The 24,283-nt window shown below is 41.1% G+C and overlaps 1 protein-coding gene across 1 annotated transcript in view; it reads right to left on the reverse strand.

The window, feature by feature from the left end:
- SCP2 (sterol carrier protein 2) overlaps nucleotides 1–24,283 on the reverse strand; it is an 854,319-nt gene that overhangs the window by 772,591 nt on the left and 57,445 nt on the right. The window contains exon 2 of the mRNA XM_044085453.1: nucleotides 11,466–11,592. Within this exon, the coding sequence (XP_043941388.1) occupies nucleotides 11,466–11,592 (127 nt within the window). The remainder of the gene's footprint in view (nucleotides 1–11,465; nucleotides 11,593–24,283) is intronic.

Consider the following 24,283-nt stretch of genomic DNA (forward strand, 5'->3'; position numbering starts at 1 on the left):
TTTGTTTTCATTCATATGAATGAATATCATTGGATGGCGCAGTGGCACTGCAGTAGCATTGTCGCCTCACAGTAAGAGGTTCTCTGGTTCGATTCTCGGCTGGAGTGCCTTCTGTGTGGAGTCTACATGTCCTCCCTGCATTTGTGTTGGTTTTCTCTGGATACTCTGGTTTCCTCCCACGTTACAAAGACATGCATCTGGAGCATTTCTCCCTGGGCCTCCGATGGAAATTGGCTTCATTCCAAGTTGGACTTTCCTGGTAAACAAATGTTAAATAAATAAATAAAATAAATAAATATAAATGTATGATTGCCTGTGTAGTAAGTGATGGTTTAATGATGATGTTTCTTGTTTAAAAAAAAAAAAAAGGAAATTGAATAATTTAATTAATTTAATTATGTAGATGCTAAGACTATTAAAGAAATTGGAAGTAGCAACTGGAAGATTTTAAGAAGCAATCCAGATTTGTTGAAAGAAGTAGGTGAGGCACCACTCTTTGCCCAGAAAAAGAGGGAAAAGTTTCAAAAATTACTTTCGATCGAAACTGTATAAAAGTGTTAACACCAAAGTAGGAATGTTTAAATGTTTTAATTGTAATTTTTGTGATTATCTTTATACAGGAGTTGAGGAGGTCAGTATCAACAACAGGGTCATTAAAAGAGAAAGAATTTACTTGTAAATCTAGATATGTAGTATATCTGGCTAAGTGTATGTCCTGTAACTCCTTCTATATAGGACAGACAACTACGGAATTATATAAAAGGATTTACGAACACAAGTGTACCATTTCAGCCCAGAAAGATAACAATGCACTTAAGCAAGCATTGCAAAACCAATCGATTAAAGTGGACATTTTAGATCATATAGAAAGATCTGAAACAAAGTTAGATGCAGAAGATGAGTTAGGTTGGATGGAATATAAATGGCAAGTTTAATTAGATGCCCGTTACCCTCCTGGCCTAAATAATAAGGAAGATTTTGTTGAGTATTTGAAACATAAAGGACTAAAGCATTAAGCAATTAGCCTAAGATATCCAAACAATCATGTGATTTAATTAATGGTTTTAAATAAAAGGTGTCTTCGTTTAATCTTATTCAGCCTGAGGAAGTTCATTGTGTGGACGAAAGCGCTTACTGAATAGTTTTGTTTTTATTGTATATTACATTAAAGTTGCTTTCCTTGGCTGTATGCTTTTTATTAATTTATCAACTCCACTTGACACATACCATCTTACATCAACCCCTAGCCTGTCCTTCACTAGCAATTCTCATCTCCCCTTATATCCCTAACTAGAAGCTTCGTAGCTCTGACCAACACCTTTGCCAAGTTTTCAAACCTAATAAATCCACAGGAAAAAGTCTTTATAGTCACGCAATCTCTAGCTCTTGGAACAAGTTTGATTATTTTTATATGAATGTAAATTTGCCTATGTCACAAGTGATAATTCAATAAAGGTATTTGGGGGAAAAAAAAAGTCATGCATAAGGAATGAAAGTCCCGATGTGGTATCTGTGTGCCATAGTGCAGACAGCTATTAACCTTCTCTGACATTAGTCAAAAAGCACATGTAAAGTTCCCCAACAGGGTACTTAGCTTTAGGCACCTTCTTTCGCTAGTGCGGACTGACCGACACACTGACTAGCACTCTGCTTCGGACACTCTGACTGCAAGAAAGATCTGAGGTCATGGCACTGGCCAACTCCCTTTATATCCAAATGCAGTGACATCAGACAAGGCATCTATTGGCTTCAGGAGGGGAAAATATACTTTGGTAGTTGTGCCAGCCAAGGGCATCCATGGTGGGAAATCACACATGTCAGGAATGCAACAGTGAAACATGATGAACATCATAAGCTAGACCTTGTAAATGTTCTAAAAAAATTGTACAACTGTGGTAACTATATAAGGGAAAAAAGCATCCGTTATATTTGAAAACAGGTACACTTTCAACACAGTGGGAATCTAAAATGCAATGGATGCTTGCTACCATAAGCTACTAATTCTAGTGTGGTGTAATAAACAGAATCTAAGGGAATATTAGCCTGTGAATAACAATGGAAATATTCATTAAGATGAGAATAACTTCAAGTATATAAAACCAATAGATGTGCACAAATGTTCTACAGAAGCTTTCCATGGAAAGGTGAAAAGAGCTATGATAACCAAAATGAAATCAGTTTCTGCCCCTACAGTAACTGTAGCCCTTCTAGTTTTATCAGTCCACTGAAGTAAACACAAATTGTACCACTACATACATTGCAATAAATGACATGCTTATTCATTCATGTTTCCAAAATATTTATCCTAGTGTGGATCACAATGGCAGAGAGCTGAACAGGGCCAATTACATTTCCATACTTTAGTAACACCCCAGAGAAAGCAGAGCTGTTACTAGACCATCTAACAGATGCAATCCCTTCAGCTTGTATTGAGCTTACCAAGGAGCCTTCTCCCAGTCTGCAGTGCCTGGTATACCTCCCACAAGAAGTGCCCAGGGAACTTCTTTGCTAGGTACAAAAACCACTTCAACTGGCTTCTCTAAATCATGAAGAGCAGTGGCTCTACTCCGAGCCTTATGAACTGCTGAGTTCCTCAATCTGGCCTGGAGAGTGAGCCCAGAAACCTTATGGACAAACACAATTTTATTTATTTGTTTGTTTGCTAACTTGGTAAGCCTACGGAGCACAACTGTCCCTTCCTACATACAACTTAGGAGCACTGTTTGCTTAAGTGAGTTGCTTAGAGTCTTACAGTTGGCAAGTTGAAACAGAGAGAATAAAACTCAAATACAAAATTAAGCTTGTTAGCAGCTCATAACCTTAGCCTTTTGAACTAAACTGCCACCACTTGTCTCTGTAATCTCTTCCTTTCTGTCACTATCCAAAGATTATGACCATAAGTGAGAATGGGGGTCATTTACTGACTGGTAAATGAAGATTTTAGGATTTGGTTTCAGTTTCAAAACCACAGTGCAATATAATTCCAGCAGTACTGCTGCAGGAGTAACCATCCACTGGTCAATGTCCCAATCCTCTCTACCTGCATTCATGTATAAGACACTGACATATTAAACAGCTCCAACTGAGAAAGATGCTCTTCCTCACCTGGACAGACCAATCCAATTTCTTCTGGGACAGAACTATAACCACTAATTTAGAAATTCTGATCTCTACTCAACCGCTTCCTCTTCAGCAATGGACGTACACCTGTGGAAAATTTTACCATAACAGCAGATGCCCCTCTCTTCATTGTTGCAGTATTCTTGACAATAGGGATCCCCTATTTAGGGCAGTCTGACATTCGGCCAGTATACCAAAGCCTTTAGGTTGTAATGGGTATGCCATACATCATATATATGCTCCTCACACATGGTGTAGGACATAAAGGTGACATCTGGACCTACCATCCTCAGAAAAAAACATAGTAGGACGACAGCAGGTATCAGGCACATCCAGAAGGAAAAAGGACCGGGGAGGGGGGTAGTGAATACTGCAACATTAAAGAGAAGGACATCTACTGTTATGGTAAGATTTTACACAACTGTACTATGTCCTTCCATAGCATTGTTGCAATATTCTTTACAATTGGGAGAGTACAAAAGCTCAGAAAGAAGACTGGGAGGAGGAAGAGCCAGCAGAACCCTCTAGGAAGCCATGGAGAATGGCTATGGCCAAACCAGCTCTAGCCCTAGAAATCACATCCAATTTATAGTGTTTGGTAAAGGTATGTACAGAAGTCCAGGTTGCTGCCTCAAGAATAGAATTAATATCCAAACCCTTGAAAAAAGCACCAGAAGAAGCCACAGCCCTAGTAGAATGAACCTTAACAGAAGAAGGAAGGGTCTCTCCATGAAAAGAATTGCAAAAATAAATCACTTTAGATATCCAAGAAGAAATGGTTTGTTTGGAAACATCCAAACTTAAAGACCTAGGATGTAAAGAAACAAAAAGCTCTTTAAATTTATGAAAAGCTTTAGTCTTATCCAAATAATATCCAAGTTGACTATGCAAATCCAAGGTGTTCAAAACCTTCTCACTAACAGATTGGCAGATAAGGGAAAAAATGGGCAATTGAACAGACTGATTATGAGACAACTCATTAATCACATTGGCATAAAAGAAGGATTAGTATGAAGGTACACCCTATTCTTCTGGAAAACTAAAAAAGGAGGAACAGCCATAAGGGCTTGCAGTTTAGGCACCCATCTGGCAAAGGTAAGGGCCAAAAGAAGAGCGGTCTTCCAAGAACAATGCTGTAAGGAAGCTGAAGCAGCAGGCTCAAAAGGAGCCAGAATCATTTTTTCCAAAACAAAATTAAGGTCCCAGGAAGGAGGAACAGGCTTCCTGGGAGACCTAATGTGATGGACACCTTTAAGAAACTGGTTTCAAATGTAGAGGCTAAAGGGGGAGTCCAAGGCAGACAAGCAGAGATAGCTGAGAGGTGGACCTTAACCGAAGAATATACTAATCCAGCATTGAGTATCTCACACAAATAAGATAGAACCAAAGGAACATCCACAGTAAGTGGATCCAGGTTATGAGAAGAAACTAGACAGAAAACCTCTTTCATTTGGATAAGTAAGATTTCCTACTAGTGGGTTTCCTGGCCTCCTGCAAGACCTGAAGCACATCCTCAGAAAAAGAAAAAAAGATGTTCATGGGGGATCAAAATCCTATCACCCACAATGTCAGTTGAAGAGTGTACTGGTGGGTTTGGATAAGAGTTTCCTTGTCTTGTGTGAGTAGGTCCAGCCTGTGAGGAAACTTGTGATGATTGCCCTTGGCTAAATGCAGAATAATAGGGGAACCAATGGTGTCTGGGCCAAAAGGAAGTTATCAGCAAGATAGTGGAGCACCCTACTTTATCTTCAACATGACTTTCAGAATGAGAGGAAAAAGAGGGAAGGCACAAAGAACATCCCCATCCAAGAAAGAGAGAGGACATACACTTTCCAGGCCAGAGGGTATGGGGCTCTGGCACAAAGCAGAGGAAGCTATCTGTTCAGAGGGGAGGTAACTAGAGCTACTTGAGGAGTATGCCCACTGGTGGAAAATGTTCAGAAACACATCCCTGTGAGGCATCCACTTGTGGGATTGTGTTATGGACCTACTCAAAGTATCTGCCTCTAAGTTCAGATCTGAGGGAATGTAAACTGCCTGAAGAGTCACCGGATACTGGATAGCCAGATCCCAAACCTGAAGGGCTAACTTGCATAGCAGATAAGACATTGTCCCCCTTGCTTGATGGCATACCACATCACTGTGGATTTGTCTGCAAGAATCTTGAGTGTCCATGGATGGAAAAGAGAATGTAAAGCCCGAAGAGCCAGAGGAACAGCTCGCATCTCTTTGGCACTGATGTGGTATTTCTTTTGTCAAAGAGACAAAAGACCCTGCACTTTCAGAGGACTGAAGGAGGCCCTCTCCCCCATCTCATGTCTGAGGCATCTGTGAGGAGTTCCTGAGAAGGAACTGGAGGTTGAAAAGGAAGCCCAGGGTTGAGGGGCAACTGATGAATCCACCACTGAAGTTCCTGCCTGAGGCATGGAAGCAGAGGAACTAGAAAATCTAAAGGATGAGAATGTTGAACCCAAGCTCACATTAGAAACCACTGAAGGTTTCTTGTGTGGAGTTTGGCTAGAGTGAGCATAGGAATGGTGGAAACCCAGAATCCTTACAAACTCCATGGCTATAACTGAAGCCAGAGGAAGAAGGGATTGAAAGAAAACAATCAGTGTTAAAGCCTTGGGAGGAGACAGGGGTGCCAACACTGGAACAGTCTGGAGTCTGTATCCCAGAAAAACATGATCCTGAGGAGTCCGGAATGACTTTTGGAAGTTTACAGTAAATCCCATGTTTTTCAGGAGAGAAACAGCAAAGTGAAGATGCTGAAGTAATATCTCTGGAGAGGAGGCCTGAAAAAGAAGGTCATCCAGGTAAGGAAAGACCTGTATCCCCCTCAACCTGCATAAGATAATCACAGGAGTGAGAAATTTGGTGAAGACCTTTGGGACAGTAGAGAAGCCAAAGGGTAAAGCAGAGAACTGAAAATGCCAGGAAGCAACAGAGAAATGTAAACACTTCCTAAAAAGGGGATGAATAGTAATGTGTAAATTCCAGGGAAACTAGAAAAGACTGTGGAAGTAACAGAGGCAACAAGGTTTGAAGGGCAGCATCCAAAGGGAAGGGGCCTTCAAAAAGTATTTAATAGAGAAAGATCCAGAATAGGTTTCCAGGTACCCTCTTTCCTGGGGACCAAAAACATTCTAAAATAAAATCCCTTCCCTCTCAGAGGATTTGAAACTTCTTGAATTGTTCTTTGAGCAAACAGGTCCTGAAGCACCTCTGGTAAAAAAAGGGCAGCTGTTCCTGAGGAAGCTGAGGAATGCCCAAAAATGGGGAAAGAAATTTCCAAACCATGTAATAACCCTATCAAATGATATAAAGAACTCAGGAGTCTAGGGTGATCTTTAACCAAAAAGAAAGGGACAGGGAAAGACGCAGAGAATGAGGAATGCGACTGAAGAACAAGCAAGGACTATCAGACAGCACCTGGTTTGTCAGGAAAAGGAGGCTTCTAAGTAGAAGGAATTTGGGTAGCCTTAGCAGCGGGAGCCCTTCTACCATCTTTTTTAACCTTGGGAAGGGGTGAGACTGTCTACAGACAAAAGTAGGCTTGTTAGGATAATTCTTCGAAGGCTGTGAAAGATGAGGCACTAAGTCTTAATAAATCTGATTTCTATTTCTCCAGGTTAGTAGCCTTTTTGTCGATTTCTTAATATTTTTCTTGCTGGTATTGCTTTTTGTTATGATAATTCCTCTGAAACTTGCAAACAGATTAAACAAAAATATGCTTCAACTCCTATAAGGCCTTACCCTTTTCCTGCAGAGACTTAAAATTACTCCGCAGCACCAAACAAATGCTTATCATCCACAGGAGCATCGATAAGTTTAGCCTTGATATTATCAGGCAAAGGTTGAAGTCTGAGCCAGGAATACCTCATCAGAACAGATCTAAAAGCAGCAGTCCAAGATGAAGCATCAGCTACATCATAGCTGCATTTAATAGACTGGCGAGCAATTTGGAAGATGTACCTAGCAAGGCAGAACTGAGGTCTTCCCTTAAGAATCAGGAAGATCTGAAATGGCTTGATACGCGTGAGAGAGAACAGCATAGACATACCTGGTCATATGTGTCTGACAGCTCACAGCTCTAAAGGCTAGGGTAGCAGAAGTATACACTATCTTACCTAGCCTCTCTATGGTTCTGCTCTCCTTATCAGAGGAAAACAACGTAGTTGAAGTCAATAATTTGGAAGGGCTATCAGATGCCATTGACACCACTGAAGGGTCAGCAGAGGGACATTTATAGAGAAATTTGCAGTCATCAGGTACTTTATAAAACCTATCAGGTTTCTTGTGAGCAGGGGGTTGGTAATCAGGAGCCTGAGAAGCAGTGGAAAAAGCATCCAGCAGAGCAGCAAGAGCAAGAGGAATAGCAGAAGGGCTAGGAGACTGGATCTGCAGAAGCTGACAGTATCTCTTCATCAGACACCTCAGCACAGTCCCATTTGAAAAATTCCATCATTCTGGAAATAGTATAACCAAACAAAGTCTCCTCAAAAGGACAGTCAGTACTGATGGACTCTTCTACAGAACCCTAGTCTAATGGAGAAGGAATCAGAGAAAAATAAGTGACTCTTCATCAGAATCAGCATCATCATCAGAGGAATCCTGCTCCCTAGGCCTCTTTAGAGGGGGAGGAGACTAAAGAAGAGCAGAACAGAACCCGCCTGTGGACACTTCAGAGCCATAAGGGCACTAAACAGGCTATGAGTGAAGTTTTGCCATTCACTCAGAGGATATTAAGGAGCAGTCAAAATGTGAATAGTTTTATGCTTCTGTTTAAGTGTGACAGCAGCCTTAAACAATTTAGGATGCTCTGACCCCCAACAACACTCTATAATGGTAGTTGGAACCTCTTCCCTCACTAATACCCAAGGAACACCCTCTAGGCCCTTCAGTAAATATCAGCTGCCGTTCCTCCTGCACATTCGAAGTGGATGTCTGCAAGGCATCCATGGATGTGTGTGGAGTTGGATCCATGACAGTCTCCGAAGTGGTCACAGCAGAAGAATTTGAGAAGGAAACCAGATGATCCTCTGAGCTTCCACCAGCCTCAAAAGAGATGCCCGGTGTAGGTAGTACAGCCCAAAAATCCGACCGAGCTTTCTCTGTCTTTTTCTTTGCAGATGGCTGACCCTCTGGCTGGGAAGATCCCTCCATAGTGTCTTTAGCCAACAGTTTAAGTTTTGGTTCTCTTGAGCAAATTGCAAGGGAAGAAAGCTGATTACACAAAATCTTATACAGACGAAAGCTCGACAAATCTTGACAAATCTCACAAGACGTATGGTCACAGGACAGACAAAAACAGAAAAAACACTGCTTGTGATGATCTTTATGGGGAAGCTGTCTCCTGCACTGGAATTTCCACTTTCTGGATGACATGAAACTAACAACCGAGCAAGGCAAAAATAAAGAAGAAAATAAAAAAAAAAACAATGGGGTACTTATCTTAAAATGGTTTGGTAACCAGCAGACGAACAAGCGTTCAGAGTGATGATCAAAAATGGCATTCGGACTGGCAACAAAGAAGTTCTGAGGACAGTACATCTGGATGTCACCTTTATGCCCTACTCCATGTGCAGGGGGCATATATGTGTGATACACAGTACCCACTGCAACCTAAAGGCTTTGGTATACTGGCCAGATGTTGAGCTGCCCTAGGCAGGGGAACCCTACTGTAAAGAACCCTGCAACAGTGATATGAAAGAACATCCTCAGTTACCTGAGACCAAGGGAGCAACATCAGCTGCAAACTAAGGAGATGAAATTGTCATGTCCGTGAACTGTATACTCTACAGACTTTGTTATGTCTTGATATCCTGTCCATGAAAAGCATGAGCAGAAGTGGAGACAAAGTATATCCCTGGCAGAGATCTATACACATTTTCTACTTAACACCAACAATGAAGACATAACACTAGCTTTGTGAATACATGGATTGAATGGCATGCAAAGTGGAGAGTTTTACTCAGCCTCATTAGGCAAGTCATTGAGTATAACGCCACCTTTGGCATATATCTATCCAAACAAATGCATCAACATGAATGACCAGAAAGATACCTTACTAAAAGGATACAAGGCCTAAACAACATGCTCTTCATGGACTGACTCAAAGATCTGTCATTATACTCGATATCCTATAGACCTGCTAAAATGTGACCTGTGTCTGGCATACAATGGCACCCTCAAACCCAATACTGATGGACCTACTGCACATCAACAAGTCAAATGGCATCAGAAATACCTGGTCTAGAGATCTAAACAGCAAAATCAACAGAACACTTTGGAAGGACAGGTATATCTCGCAGAGGGTCCACTGCTCTGGAGGAGACTTCCCATCCACATTAAAACAAACTCATTCCTGTCCATATCCAAGTGCAACTTGGATCTATGGATGAGTAATAGAAAATTTACCCCAGGACTGTTTCCAGTACTACTAATACAGAGGTAGTTCCTATATGCTTTATCCCATGAATGGGTGACCTCAAATTATCTATGGTATGATCTCAGCTATTCTCACTAGGGGATTATACATATAGTTGTCAACCACAGATGGGCAAGGCCCATCTAACACCAAATGGAATAGGTTAATTCAAGCACTAAAAGGGAAACTGGCTAGGCTTAAAATGGCCCAGAAGGGCAGCTAGCATAGTGCTTGCCTAATAAACTATGAATTATTATAGCACCTCCCACACAACATTCATATACAGTTTCTCCAGGTCCACACAGCATATGTAAACAGGACTGACAAATTTCTGCCAGACCTCTCCAATAGCCATGCAATAGCAAAGAGCTGATCTGCTGTTCTTGCATTTCTCTGCTATCTCTGGTCCTACTTGCTCACATTTTAGCTGTCTCCTCAGAAAAATCATTGGTGCCTAAATGCACCCCAACATACATCCACACCTTCCCACTGGTGATGACTGTGGTCACCTCTTCCCGCATTCTATTCAGTCTATGTCCCAAGGCCAATTTACTTAAAGTCTCTTACTTTTCACTTGTGAAGACTCGTAGTCATATTTGGGATCAAGCATCTACCATCAAAACCCTATTCTCCTTTCCCAGCATGAGTTTCTTGCCATACACAGCTCCACCTCTCACCATCCTTAGTCCCTCCCACTGTCGTTGCTGGTTGCCTTCCACCCTGTGGGACATGTAACCTCTTTTCCATCCCTTCTGTGCTTCTCTCCACTGGTCTCTCTCTTTTGCTCTCTATCTTTCCTTCTATGCCCACTCCCCTCTTACTTATCCTTTGACATTTATTCCTACCCTGGCCACCTCTAACTTTATCCCCCCAATGTAATTGTCTGCATCTCCCCCTCTACCTTGTCTTCATCTCCCATTTTCTTCCTTCACCTTTACTCTGTGCATTTCCACTTGCCTGTACTCCTCTGACAACTTCTGCCAATGTCCTCTGCTATTCTCTCATTCAACTTTTGCCAACTCTATCCTGTTTGAATGCCTCCTGTTATCTTCTCATCTTCAGTTCTCCTCTAAATGTTCCTGCCTGAATAGCCAGTCCACTAAAATCTCTCAATCCCATGTTCTCCTCCAGCAGACCTTGCATCCTCTGCCATTCCAAAGCTTCCTGAGCCATAAAGATGCTTCACATCTTGAGCACTTCACAGACTGTTCCCCTATTCATTTTGTCCCATACTCCTTACTGGAATCAATTTCTTTACTCTTTATTTAGACTGTCACACAGTCAAGTAATCATAGTCACCCATCATCTCCCCATTCTTTGCCTTCTGCGATCTGTAAGGCATCATTCTACTGTTACACGGTTCTGTTTTGTGAATGTGACATCTTGACATGAACAAAACTTCAGCTGAATTAAACAATTCCGATATCTCAAATGTTCTACAACCTACTTTTTTCATATCAAATACAAAGCCTTACCATGATTTTTTAAAATCAGTGGAACATCACAACTAGATGTACACCATTAATTCGACTCATGCCCATCAGCTGGTCACTGACTGGTTCAGGGCCACGTACCCTGACTGGGTGATACCACTGTGCAGAATGTAGGGCTCTGCTTAACTAGAGCACAGCAATGAACAAATGCAGAAGCAGAACAAAACAATGGACAATAGTTTTTTAAATGTGCCTCAGTCGTTTGAGTGACTTGCTCCCATGAAAAAAATAACTGTAACCTGGGTGGCTGCCTGGGTTCACATATTCTTACAGCTGGCCCAGAATGGAAGCCTGCATTAATGTGAATGCCAGCATATTTGTCATCAAGTCTTTGCAGCACTCCAGTAATATACAATTCAAAGTGTGTATACATATCAGAGTGAAAAAAAAATTAAGTTTTGTTAAGCACAATTATAACTTACCGTATTTCTCCATGTGCTCCTTTCCTGCATTCCCAAACATCTGAGGGGCCATTGGTGCTGCAGCAATGCCATACGTGTTGATCATTACTTCCAAATGCTTTTCCATAGGATTGCATCTGTCTGTATACTGAAATAAATTTAATTCAAGTTAATACACATTCAAAACATCCTGCACAGCTATATGCTTCTCTCCATCCCAAACTGCATTAAATAATGACATAAAAGCAATTTAAAACTGTGCCAACTTTCTTGCAAGATAGTCAGAAAGTCAATGATAAGCAAAAATACTCCAGTGATGTTTGCAGTCAGCAGGGATTTGTATTTGAGCAGCAAACCAGTATCTCTGATCAGAGTTAATACAGCTGTAGAAAAAGGATACAAATGTAAATGCCCCTTGGAAGCTATGCAATTAGAATAAAAACAATACACCTATATATGTGGTATAAAGGGAATTTTAAAAAGTGGGAGATTTATGATTGGGGCTCAAAGTATGAGTACTGGTACAACAGCCAAAATACTTACAGAGGGAAGCACCTCGGACTTCAACATGACTGAAATTCAGTTGTTGTGGTTGGCGGGGGGGCTTTCTGACTCCTACCGTAGCAAAAGTAAGGACAGAGGCAGCACAATACTGTGGAAAAACTGAACTGAAAGAGGATGGCCCAAACATGAAAAATGTACTGATGCATCTGCTAGGTGACCATCTGGGTAACAGCTGTGGGGAGAGACAGAAAGAAAGGAAGAATTATCCTGTGTAAGTAGAAGGACAGATGTGGCATGTGTTTGGGTGGGGGAACACTGAGACGAGCTGCATAACATTGGGTAGGAAAAGAGAAGATTTACTAGAATGACAAGGAAAATGGGCATGTGCAAAAAAATGATGTGGTAAAGCTAAACATATAAGTAGAAAGGAATTCATTGTGAGATGGGAAGGACAAGACAGTAGAAACACAGCAATAAGGATGAGTAGTGAAGGTGCATAATGAAAAACGAGAAAAACAGGAAAGAATACTTCCAAATGATGGGGTACAAGAAACTCGGCAATATAGCCAAAAGACTGTTTGCTGCACAGATGTAGTAATAGTTTTACGAAGTCTGTTGCCAAATAAAGTAAAGTAATCTGGCTTTCTCTGATAAACTGTATTTATACTTATCATATTAATGACCTTTTATCAAAATGATTACATTACAATTCGGGGGTCAAAATACAGAAAACCATTAAAGCAGTAAATCTGTACTGATTTATAAAGTGAGGGTTCTTAACCTTATCAAATTTAAATACCATTATCCTAACATAGTAACACACTAGTACCTGTGAGCCTGTTTTCTGAAAGCATGTAATATATATGCTCACAACTCAATGAGGAAGTAATTTTGCAAAGTGAAAGCAAACTCTTCAAATGAAATGGGGGAAACATTTAAACATTTTATGGACTGTGCAGTGGTGCAGCAGTTTGCATTGTCACCTCACATCAAGAGGTTTTCCACTTCGATTCTCAACTGGGGTGCCTTCTGTGTGGAGTCTGCATGTCCTCCCTACATTTGTGTGGGTTTCCTCCGGGTACTCCAGTTTCCTAAAAACACATTACAAAGACATGTGTCTGGAGCATTTCTGCCTGGGCCTCCAGTGAAAACTGGCGCGTTCCAAATCGGACTTTCCCAGTAAACAAATATTAGATAAAAATAAATAAACTCTTGTCAGAAAAATGTTTGCCATCAGTCTCTTGATGTACTTTGAGGAATGTGCAGTCCTGGAGTAAAAAAGCTAAACAGTACAAGTAACTTTGAGTACAAAATACATACCAGTATATCTAAGATGAGAGAAATCCTAACATTTGAGTTTACCCACATTATTTATTCTTTACCATAGTCTGATTCTTTTTCAGCTGTGTTCATTTCACTGAAAATGCCTACACTGCTCTCATTCCAGCATTCTTTAGAACTTTGGTTAAGAGGATGCAGCACTCATACAAGTAGTCCCTGGGTTACGGACATCCAACATGCAGACAATCCATAGATACGAATGGGCTGCCACAATGCTGGAAATGTAAAAAAAAAAAAAAATTGTTAAAGCTGACCAAATGTGTGTGTGTGTGTGTGTGTGTGTGTGTGTGTATGTATGTGTATGTATGTGTATCATACCTCTAAATTTCTCAGAGCAAGAAATCTGGACAAAGCCATAAATAAAAGTGGGACAAATGCCAAAAATAGGGAAAATTTTAATAAATATTGCTCTTACAAACTTAGAAAGTTGACAGAACAACAGGTTTTGCATTAGTATGAATTTTGTGAAAAGTATGAATTCTGAAACTCAAATGTCAGTCATTATTTTCTAACTTCAGTCTTTAACATACCTCTCAACCTCTCAGTGCAAGAAATCTAGACAAAGACTGACAAAATGGGAAAACAACGGCCTAAAAGTAAGGTCATATTTTAAATATTACTCTTATAACCTTAGAAAGTTGTTAGAGTAACAGGATTTGTTTTAACATACATTTTCTGAAGGATTTGAAGTCTGAAACTCAAATGTATGTCATTATTTAGTGGCTTCAATCCTCAGATCATCCCAATAATTTGTCAGAAAAACACAGATTTTATGAGGAACAAACCAAAAATATGAGCCAAAAATCTGTACAGTTGAAAGGTGTGTGTGTGTGTGTGTGTGTGTGTGTGTGTGTGTGTGTGTGTGTGTGTGTGTGTGTGTGTCTGTGTGTATGTATGTACGTATGTATGCAAAGGTCTTCATAAACACTGCATTTAATAACAAGATGTCTTAAACCAGCTTTGTTGATAGGAAGTAAGAAAGCATACAGTATTATGTTTAAGATTTTTTTTTCTTTGGAAGTGTTTCTATAGTGTTTTATATGCAAAGAAAAGTAAAATAAATACTAGACTGAGGCAAACATTTGACTAAATGACATTTAATAAGAACCATATGTATGTGTTTTGACATACATACAAATTTGACATGAGGACAAACTAAAAAATGGATCTCAACCTTAACCTGGGGACTGCCTGCAGTCACCCAGCACTGCTAGGGGGCTTGTTCATCAACTTAACTAACTGGCCATTCCAAGAAATTATGACAATGGCAAGATAATTTTTTTTCACCACTGGGCCGTGTAAATACTTTATTTTCACAATATTTTCATTCTTACATACAATACAGTTCCTAATGGTAAATGTGTTGTTTTAGTACTGTTTGCGTTTACAAGTGTTAGAGCCATGAGAGACAATAAGTACGTGCATTCAACTTTTAATAATTTGCCTTTGTGAAGCATGTAAATCCAAATATCGCAATCAACTAAATACCAATCTGTAAAATGGCACAACTCACCCACTCCATAACTGTCCATCACCACAGCAGTTCTAGATTCAATTCTTGTCCCCATCTTATTCAATATTTTCATTAACATTCATACTACCCCACCAGGCCTCATTAATGCAATATGCAAGTTACTCCACGCTTATATGGTCCTCTGATAATCTAATCCACCTCCAACAAATTGCACAAGATGCATTTAATTCAAAAGGAAAATGGCTCAGTAATATTCATCTTTCAGCTAATCCTAAACAAACTATTCATTTTCTTTCCCAAATCACATATATTAGTCAGAACCAAACACAAAATTACCTCCCTGAGCAAAACTGAAATAAAAATAGTCTCAGATAGCGAGTTATTAGGTGGCACCACAAATGACAACCTCAAATTTGATCTGCATATTCATAACATAAAAAAATCTAAAGCTAAGAATGCTATACAGACCAAAACATTTCCTCAATTATAACAGAGCAAACAAAACACCCAATGAGTCAACGAATCACTGTAATGATGCGATGAGATAATCCAAACAAGAAAAGTAATAACAGTGAAACGAAACACAGCTCCCTTTCTCATATAGCACAAATCAGACCATTCAATAAAAGCTATCATTTAATGTTGGTTAGCGCTTTCACCACCGAGCAAGTGGCTTCATCAGACCATACAAATAATGAAAATAAAACACTTTATGTACTCACATTCTCATCAAATCCACAAGTGCTTCCAATCAATATAATTATGCTATCCAATCTATTGCAGAGTATGTGATACATAAGCATTCAGATACATTGAAGTTGCATTCCATCAACTTCCCATTCAAGTTTTTAAAATGAAATATCAATTACAAAAGTAAGAGCAGTGTTTAAAAACGGACAAATGCCCATAACTACAGAAACATTATAGCTTCGTAGCACAATAAATTAAAAATATATTTCAAACTTGGTTCAATTGCTTGCATATTCTCAGTGTTATCACTCTAAAACCGCAGAGCGTCACCATACGTCTGATGCAAAGTGAAGTGGAGTGCTATGAACTACTTAAAGAGAAATCAGCCGTTCTGTATTTTTACGCTCAAGTATAAGGCTAGAACATCTTTGATCTATTTAGTGATTCATTAAAACATATAAAAAAGCATATTTCATGTATATAAATGCAATGGAATATAATCTAGGTAAAAATGTATAATCTACCCTCCTTTACTAGTTCTTGTCTAATCATAATATTCCCGCATATTCCAAGCCTCTACCATATACAATACTATAAAGCGTACGTCCTACAGAGTGGGAGCAATATAATAGATATACACTAAAAAGGGGATCCTAAACTAAATTACTAATATCAGCACTAACTAACAAAGATCTATAACTTATCCATATTTATAAAAATAAATTTCCTCAATTATTCTGCAAAACAGCTCTAGCTACCACCTACCAATATATGGTGCACCAATCCTCACAAATCTACAAGCTTCAATAATGATGAAATAAGAACAGAACCTATGAAACCAATCACTGTTACATACTTGGCTTGAACTACCACATCACCTGACATATACCCAGCTACTCATAACACAAACTTTTAGCTTGTCCAGCTCTCAGGACTATCCTCTGTAACTATCACCATCAGACCTATTCAGTTGAGTGATAAAAAAAATCCTCTCTACCAGCAAAGCTAAAAAAAAAAAAAAAAAAAAAAAAATCTGAGGGAAATGCCTCATACTCTAATATTGTAGCCAAGAACTGGAACTCAAATTCTACTACACTTAATTCAAAAGATTATCTCCAACCCTTTAAACAGACACTAAGATTATTTCTAGCTAACTCATGGCTTTACTCTTGTATCACTCCTTTTTTTTTTAAAACATACCTTTATTGAATTATCACTTGTGACATAGGCAAATTTACATTTATACAAAAGTAATTAAACTATATTAACACATTAACAAACATTATACTTCACATATATTGCTATATATCATATAAAATACACAAAAAACAAATGTATATTTGGAACTGGAAGCAAACAAATAAAATAAAATAAAAAAACAATAACAAAAACATCCAGCAAAAGCAGGTGCCCAACATTAAGGAATCTGTGTTCACTTCGGTGGATTTAACAATCAGTCCCACCAGTTGAATAAAGTAGAATCTCAGTTTAATCACAAAATAAAATACTTCTACACTCAAATAAAAAACATTCAATGTTTATTAAGTACCTTTTTCGATTAATATAGACATCATCAGAGCAAAGAAATGCTAAAAGTGAGCTCACTTATAAAGAATCCACTCATCACACCTATAAGCAAACCAATCAACAGGTAACAGCCTCATCTTTGGAAATAGATTGCTTTAAAGAGCCATGCACATTAAAAAACTTCACATGGAAAAGGTGAAGTAAACACTGTTAAAAAAGCTAGCTTTACGTGACTGTAATAAATACAACAAGATTACTACAAGTGCAGAATATAAACAATAAAGAACACATGTAAAATAAATCTTCATACACTACTAGCCCTCAGTTTTAGTTGCCTACTAATAGAAAGTGATCTGTATTAAACCAGGAGGGCTAGTCGCATTCAGTCTAAGCTGCATAACATTTCCTGGTGGTACAAATTATTGTGCCAGTCCCCTATAAATGGGGAACACTGAAATTGCTCCAAGACCAAAATGTAACTTTTAAAACCAACGCAGTGTCTTGCCACAGCACTCTTACAGTCTGCTGTATACTATAATTGTGTTAGTAAATATGTCTATAAAGAGCAGTTTTTGTCTTTCCCACAGAATACGTGGGAGAAGATGCACAGGTCGCAAGGTACATCACCCTCTGTGACCCACAGTTCCATCTTTCAAACACTTTACTATTACTCACCTTAATTGGAAAAACAAAAGTTATGTACTCACCATAACGTTCCATGTGAGCTGTTCTATCTCGCCTTCATTCTTCACTGATGGGTTCGGAGCCAATCCTTGGCTCCGACACGGCTGTTAGCAAAGCTCAAAGATTACCAGTAGCTCGAGACCAAGCCCCTTATCCCATGATGCACTGCTGGAATTACCTCAGATCTTGTTTGCTGCGTGTACCATATCCTAGTAAGAGGACTAATCTCCCCAGACAGGAAGAAACATTGAATAACCAGGATGAAGTCAGTCTCCAGGTCAACTGTCAGCCAGGTGGGGGATGGAGGGAGGGACGTGAGAATGAAGGCGAGATAGAACAACTCACATGGAACGTTATGGTGAGTACATAACTTCTTTATGTGAACTTGTTCAATCTCGTCGTTCATTCTTCGCTGATGAGTAGCGTCCCTAGCACCCTAAATCCTGGGTGGCTCACGGGATTACATTTTCCAGGACCATAGAACCAAAGGAAGCCCTGTCCCTGGAGGCCTTATCCACTATGTAATGAGTGATAAAAGTGTGAGGCTTAGACCAAGTGGTTGCAGCACAGATATTATCAAGGGGTAACTTCACTTGAAAGGCCAAAGAAGTAGAGACTGCTCTGGTTGAATGCGCCTTCACTTTATGCAGCAAAGGCCTATTAGCAGATAAGTAAGTGTAAGTGATACAATTTGAAAGCCACTTAGAAAGGGTTGTTTTAGCCACTGGTCTACCTTTTCTGGCTTTAGAGAATGAAACAAAAAGCTGGTCTCACTTTCTGATGTCTTTTGTTCTGTCCAGATAATTATCTAAGCTGTCTGTGGACATCAAGTTTGTGCAGCACGTATTTTAATTTGTTGGTATGGTTGGGGGAAAAAAAGGGCAATTCAATAACTTGATTGATGTTTGTCTCAAAACATACTTTAGGCAAAAAGGAAGGGTTAGTCCTAAGGGATACTCTGTCAGGATGAAAAATCATATATCTGAAATATCTACTGTGGCTTAGTGGTACTTCATACAGTGTAGTGTGTACAAGGTCCTGGGTTCGAGACTGATATAAGGGGGCTTGATAGATAATGCCTGAAGCTCTGACACTCTGCGGACAGAAGTAATGGCCACTTTAAAAAATAGTTTTCCATGACAGAAACTTGAGTTCACTAGATGATGCTGGTTCAAAGGGAGGAAGAATAATACGGGATAGCATGAAATTCAAGTTCCAGGGAGAATAAGGAGTCTTCACTGGAGGTCTCATGTGAAAGGTACCTTTGAGGAAGGCCTTGGATAACTGGTGTTGCATAATATTTAGTCCATCAATACCTAGATGAAAATTAGATATAGCTGCTAACTGGACCCTAACGGTAGCAGCTGCCGCTCCTTTGTGAAAAATGTTAGTCAAGAATTCTAGTATGGATGACAAAGGAGCTTGGTAAGGATCAAGGTTCTTGTTAGAAGCCCTAATGGAAAATCTCTTCCACTTATTACGATACAATTTTCTGGTGGAAGGTTTATGGGAGGCCAACAAAATTTGACTTGTGTCATATGAAAGATTATGAAGCCTGGCTATACGGGGAACTGGAACAGCCAAGCGATTAGCTTCAGTGACTGCAAGGAAGGATGGAGGTCCCTTGATGGGTGTGTCAGAAGGTCTGGAACTGGGTCCAGGATCCATGGATCCTCCAAGAGATGATGGTAAAGAAATGGAAACCAAATTTGCCGAGGCCAATGAGGGGCTATAAGAATGACAGTCCTTCCCAGCGACTTTGCTTTCTGTAAAAATCTGAGTATCAGTGGAATTGGGGGAAATGCATAGAGGAGACCCGGGGGCTAATCGTGTATCAGTGCATCTCTTCGGGGTTCTCCCAGAGGGGGTATCAGGGCAAAGTAGCTTCTGCATTTTGTGTCGATGTGGCTGGCAAAAAGATCGCAGCAAGGCTGGCCCCATTTACAGAAAATCCTGTCCACAAACTCTTGTTTGAGGGACCACTCATGTGGCAACAAAATTTCCCTGCTCAGCTCGTCTGTTATGTTGGATCTCCCCGGGATGTATGTTGCCAACAGAAAGCGCTGGGATGACACAGCCCACTGCCAAACTCTGAAGGCTTCTCGGCAAAGGAGGTAAGACTTGGTCCTACCCTGTTTGTTCAAATACCAGACCACTGACATGTCTGTCTGTATGGCAATTGTTCCTAGAGTAAGAGAGTCCTGAAAGTACTGCAACGCCAGAAGTACCACTCTCATCTCTAGAACACTGACATACAAATGTGACTCCTGATCTGCCCATGTGTCTTGGGCAGTCTTTCCCTGAAAATGCCCCCCCCCCACCCTATCAGGGAGGTGTCTGTGGTCACAGTCGCTACTGGAGGGGGGAGTACAAAGGGGCATCCTACTGTGACATGTAGAGACGTCAACCACCACTGATGATCCCTCTTGCAAGAGTTTGTAATCAGAATCATATGGTTCACTGGCAATTCCTGGTAAGACCATTGAGTGAACAGGAGCCATTGAAGAATCCGCATATGCATCCTCGCCAATGGAATGGCTAAAATTGCTGCCGCCATCAAACCTAGTACTTTCAAGACCTCTACGGCTGGAGCTCTGTTCTTGGACACCAATGAAGTGATGTGTTGGCAAAGAATTGATACCCTTTCAAATGGAAGACGTAGAGTGGTGGTTGAAGTGTCTAACTCTGCTCCTATAAAGACGATATGCTACGATGGCGACAAGGCAGACTTTCCAAAGTTGACCGTAATGCCTAAGTGGTTGCAGATTATCAGAGTGAATTCTGTTGCTTGAATCAGTTGATGCCTGGTGGTGGAGGTAAGGAACCAATCATCTAGGTATGGAAACACCTGGAATCCTAGACGCCTCAGGTGAGCCGTGACCACTGCCATACATTTGGTAAACACTCTGGGGGCTGTTGTGAGACCAAAGGGCAGGGCTCGAAACTGGTAGTGACTGGCTCCCAAGCTGGAAATGCAGATGATCTCTGGATGGTCTGGCCATTTTTATGTGGTAGTACGCATCCTTGAGATCGATCAAGCACATCCAATTGTCCTTCCCTAAAAAGGAAGTATGGACTGGCTGCGTGACCATCCGAAACTTCTCTTTTTTCCTAAATTGGTTTAGTCTGCTGAGGTCCAAAATGGGTCTCCAGTCCCCTGTTTTATTTGGAAACAAAAATAATCTTCAGTAAGTTCTGAATCCTGTTTGGTCTGCTGGGACTGGCTGGATGACTCTTTTTTCTAGCAACTTGCAGACCTCTGTGGTTGCTTGTTCCCTGTAACTGGGTGGAACGTCCGGGATTCTCTTGACGGGAATGGGTGGAGCGGAGAACGGTATGAAATACCCTCTGGAAATGATGCTTTGTACCCATCTGTCATTTGTAATATCTAGCCAGGCTCCTGGGTACAAAGATAAGTGACCCCCCGACCGCCTCCAGAGCAGGACAGTCGGACATCCTCTCAGAAGCGCTGGTAGGGTTGGCCAGAGAAGTGATCTCTGTCACCCTGGTGTTGTGGAACCCCCTCTGCCGTGAGGGCTTCTTCCATTATTACCCCCTCCTCTGCCCCTGGAGGGGGGGTTCTCCACATGTGTCCTGAAATGCTCCTTGGGCTTTCTGGAACTACATCTTCCCTCCCCTTTGGTCTTTGGGATAAGGCAGAGTAGAGGTGGAAAAACGGACTCTGACGGTAGACAGAGTCTTTCCCTCCTGCTCACACCTGGTCAATGTTTCCTCTACCTTTGGCCCAAACAAGGATGAGCCGTCAAATGGGGTGTTTACGAATGAAGATCTGAAAGACTCCGCAAAGGAACAGAGGCCATCCAGGCATGCCTGTGAAAAGCAATCCCTGTACCTGCAGCCCTACTCGAACCATCAACTGCATATGATATGCGACGCATGGACGAGTTCACAATGGAATTAAGGGTAGCAAGCTGGGCAGAAACTTTCTCAGAGATGCCTGCCGCTACAGTACCCTGAAGAGAATCTCCCAGCTCCTTAAGGACATCTCTTTGCAGTCTGGTGAAATGGGTCAGATAGTTCAGTGATCGAAGAGTGAAAGTCGCTGAACTGAACATTCATTTCCCATATCTATCCATGATCCTGGACTCTCTGTTAGGAGGATGGATAGACGCAGAAGTTTCAGACAATTCCTTCTTGGTGGCTGCTGCCACCACCATGGCATCAACAGAAAGGCCTTTAGACAGAAAGGGTTTATCCACAGGGGCAGAAATAAATGTATTAGGCCTCCGAGGGACAGGCTCCATGGACTCCGGTGACTCCCACGCCCTACAAGAGACCAATTACATAAGCTTATCATAGGGTGGAGACACCCAGGAGGTGGAAGGTTGAGACCCGAAAGCCTTCAGAAGAACCGACTCATCCTCAGTAGAGCTTTTGGACTGCCAATCACCTCTCTGCCTAAGGATCTCAAGTATCTCCGCAAAGGAGATGTCTTCAGTGGGGGATCGAGGGGACCCTTCTGACTCATCCAAGTCGGTGTCAGATGTCAAGAACTCCTGTGGGGAGTCCAAGTGCCTCCTCTTGCACAGTCTCTTTCTGGGGACTTCCTCAGTGGGGAATTCTCAGAAGAGCAGGGAGTGCCCAGTGGGGCTATCTGAGACTCTGGGTCTCTACACTTGAGGTGACCGATGGTAGCAGAAGCAGACACAAGCACTTTAAGGGAAGAAGAGGCCAAACCTGGTAATGAGGAAGTCTTTGGAGACAACACTCGCCTCATGGCTTCGAAAGCATCACGGCTCCGATGAGAAGGAGTCAACGGACCCCAAGGGACAGAGATTCCCTCCCGCACCAATGCCGTTGGCTCCGAGCTCGAGGTAGGAGCCGAGCTCACCCAAGCCGAAGCCCCGAAAGGAAGAGTCGACACCAACAAGTCAGTGCGACTATCCTCCCCGGATCCGACAGGGGAGTGTCGGCTCCTAGAGTCCCTGGTCGGCACTGAGGACGTCTGAGCAGATGGAGCCGATGACACTGGAACAGCCGTTGGCTCCAAGGGTTCTACAATCATCAACTTGGCCTCCTCCGGCTCCGAAGGACCGGTACACCTAGGAGGAGTAGTAGTCAATTCCGGAAGTGTGGTTTTCGGTTCCGATGCCCGGGTCGAACTGACAGCAATTTAGCTAGGCCTGGCGCAGTTAACAACTTCTGTACCAGTCGATCCATATCCAAATCCGAAAGGCTAACACAGGACCTGGAAGAAAGCACCGATGGTGCCGACTGGAAAAGTGGAGAAGAGGGAGTCTCAGAGACGGGTTCCAAACCAGAGTCCCGGCTCCGAAAAGAACAGACTGTCGGCTCCGAAGTCTGTGGAGCCGAAGTCACAGTATATTCCACTTTTTTAAATTTTTTTTGTCAGACTCTGAGGAAGATTTTGAAGATTTGCTGGCCCCATCCTGGTCAGACAAAGCTTCTACAAAGGGGTGTTTAAGGAGACCTCGATCTATAAAATTCCTCTTCCTCTCAGCCAGCACCCTAGTAGAAAAGGAGTGGCAGATACTGCAGGACTCCTGAAGGTGCACCTCACCCAAACAATAAACGCACTGAACATGTGCATCTGTTACAGACATTTTTTGTCCGCAGTCTGGACATTTTTTAAAGCCAGACTTCAGGTGTTTTTCTTTATCTTCAGACATCATATATATATATATATATATATATATATATATATATATATATATAGAAAAACTATCAAACTATGAAGAACTATCACAACTGCTATGATCAAAAAACACACCATCACAAACAAAAGTCCAAAGGGGCCACTCTAGATATATATAAAATACAATATAGAATTTTAATATAAACTCCTAAACTAGTCTACAGTACTACAGGCCAAGAGCCAAGAAGCAAAAAAGTCACGAATAACGTGGCTAGAAGAAAAAGCTATAAAACGGAAAGGGGAACACTTCTAAACAACAGTCTAAGTATATCCAAAAAAAAAAAAAAAAAATATATATATATATATATATATATATATATATATATATATATATATATATGTGTGTGCGTGTGTGTGTGTATATAAGAAAAAATGAAGAAAACATGCAAATATGCAGAATATCCCACAAAAAAACTCTAGCAACGCTGGAAACCAAGAGATCAGTGCCACAGCAAACTAGATCTGAGGTAATTCCAGCAGTGCATCATGGGATAAGGGGTTTGGTCTCAAGTTACTGGTAATCTTTGAGCTTTGCTAATGGCTGTGTCGGAGCCGAGGATCATCATCAGTGAAGAATGAATGGCGAGATTGAACAACTTCACATCTACCCTTATACCCCGTATTAATAAAACTACACTGTGGACAGTGACCACACTTCCTTGTCACACCAATACCAGATGTCAGGCTACTCAATTTTTCCAAAAGTGCTTTAAAACTGGGCCTATTTTTATAAACAAACATAGGTCTGTCAGAAAAAAAGAAGGTATGTACTCACCATAACGTTCCATGTGTTTTGTCCATCTCGCCTTCATTCTTTACTGGTTAGGTTCGAAACCGATCCTCGGTTCCGATTCGGCTGTTTACAAAAGCTCGAGGTCTTCAACTGGCTTGTGGTCTACACCCTATCCCATGATGCCCAAGAGAATTCCCAAGATCATCTTT

The sequence above is a fragment of the Protopterus annectens genome, chromosome 10.part0, assembly GCF_019279795.1.
Source record: "Protopterus annectens isolate FY-2018-M chromosome 10.part0, PAN1.0, whole genome shotgun sequence".
Taxonomy (NCBI): domain Eukaryota; kingdom Metazoa; phylum Chordata; order Ceratodontiformes; family Protopteridae; genus Protopterus; species Protopterus annectens.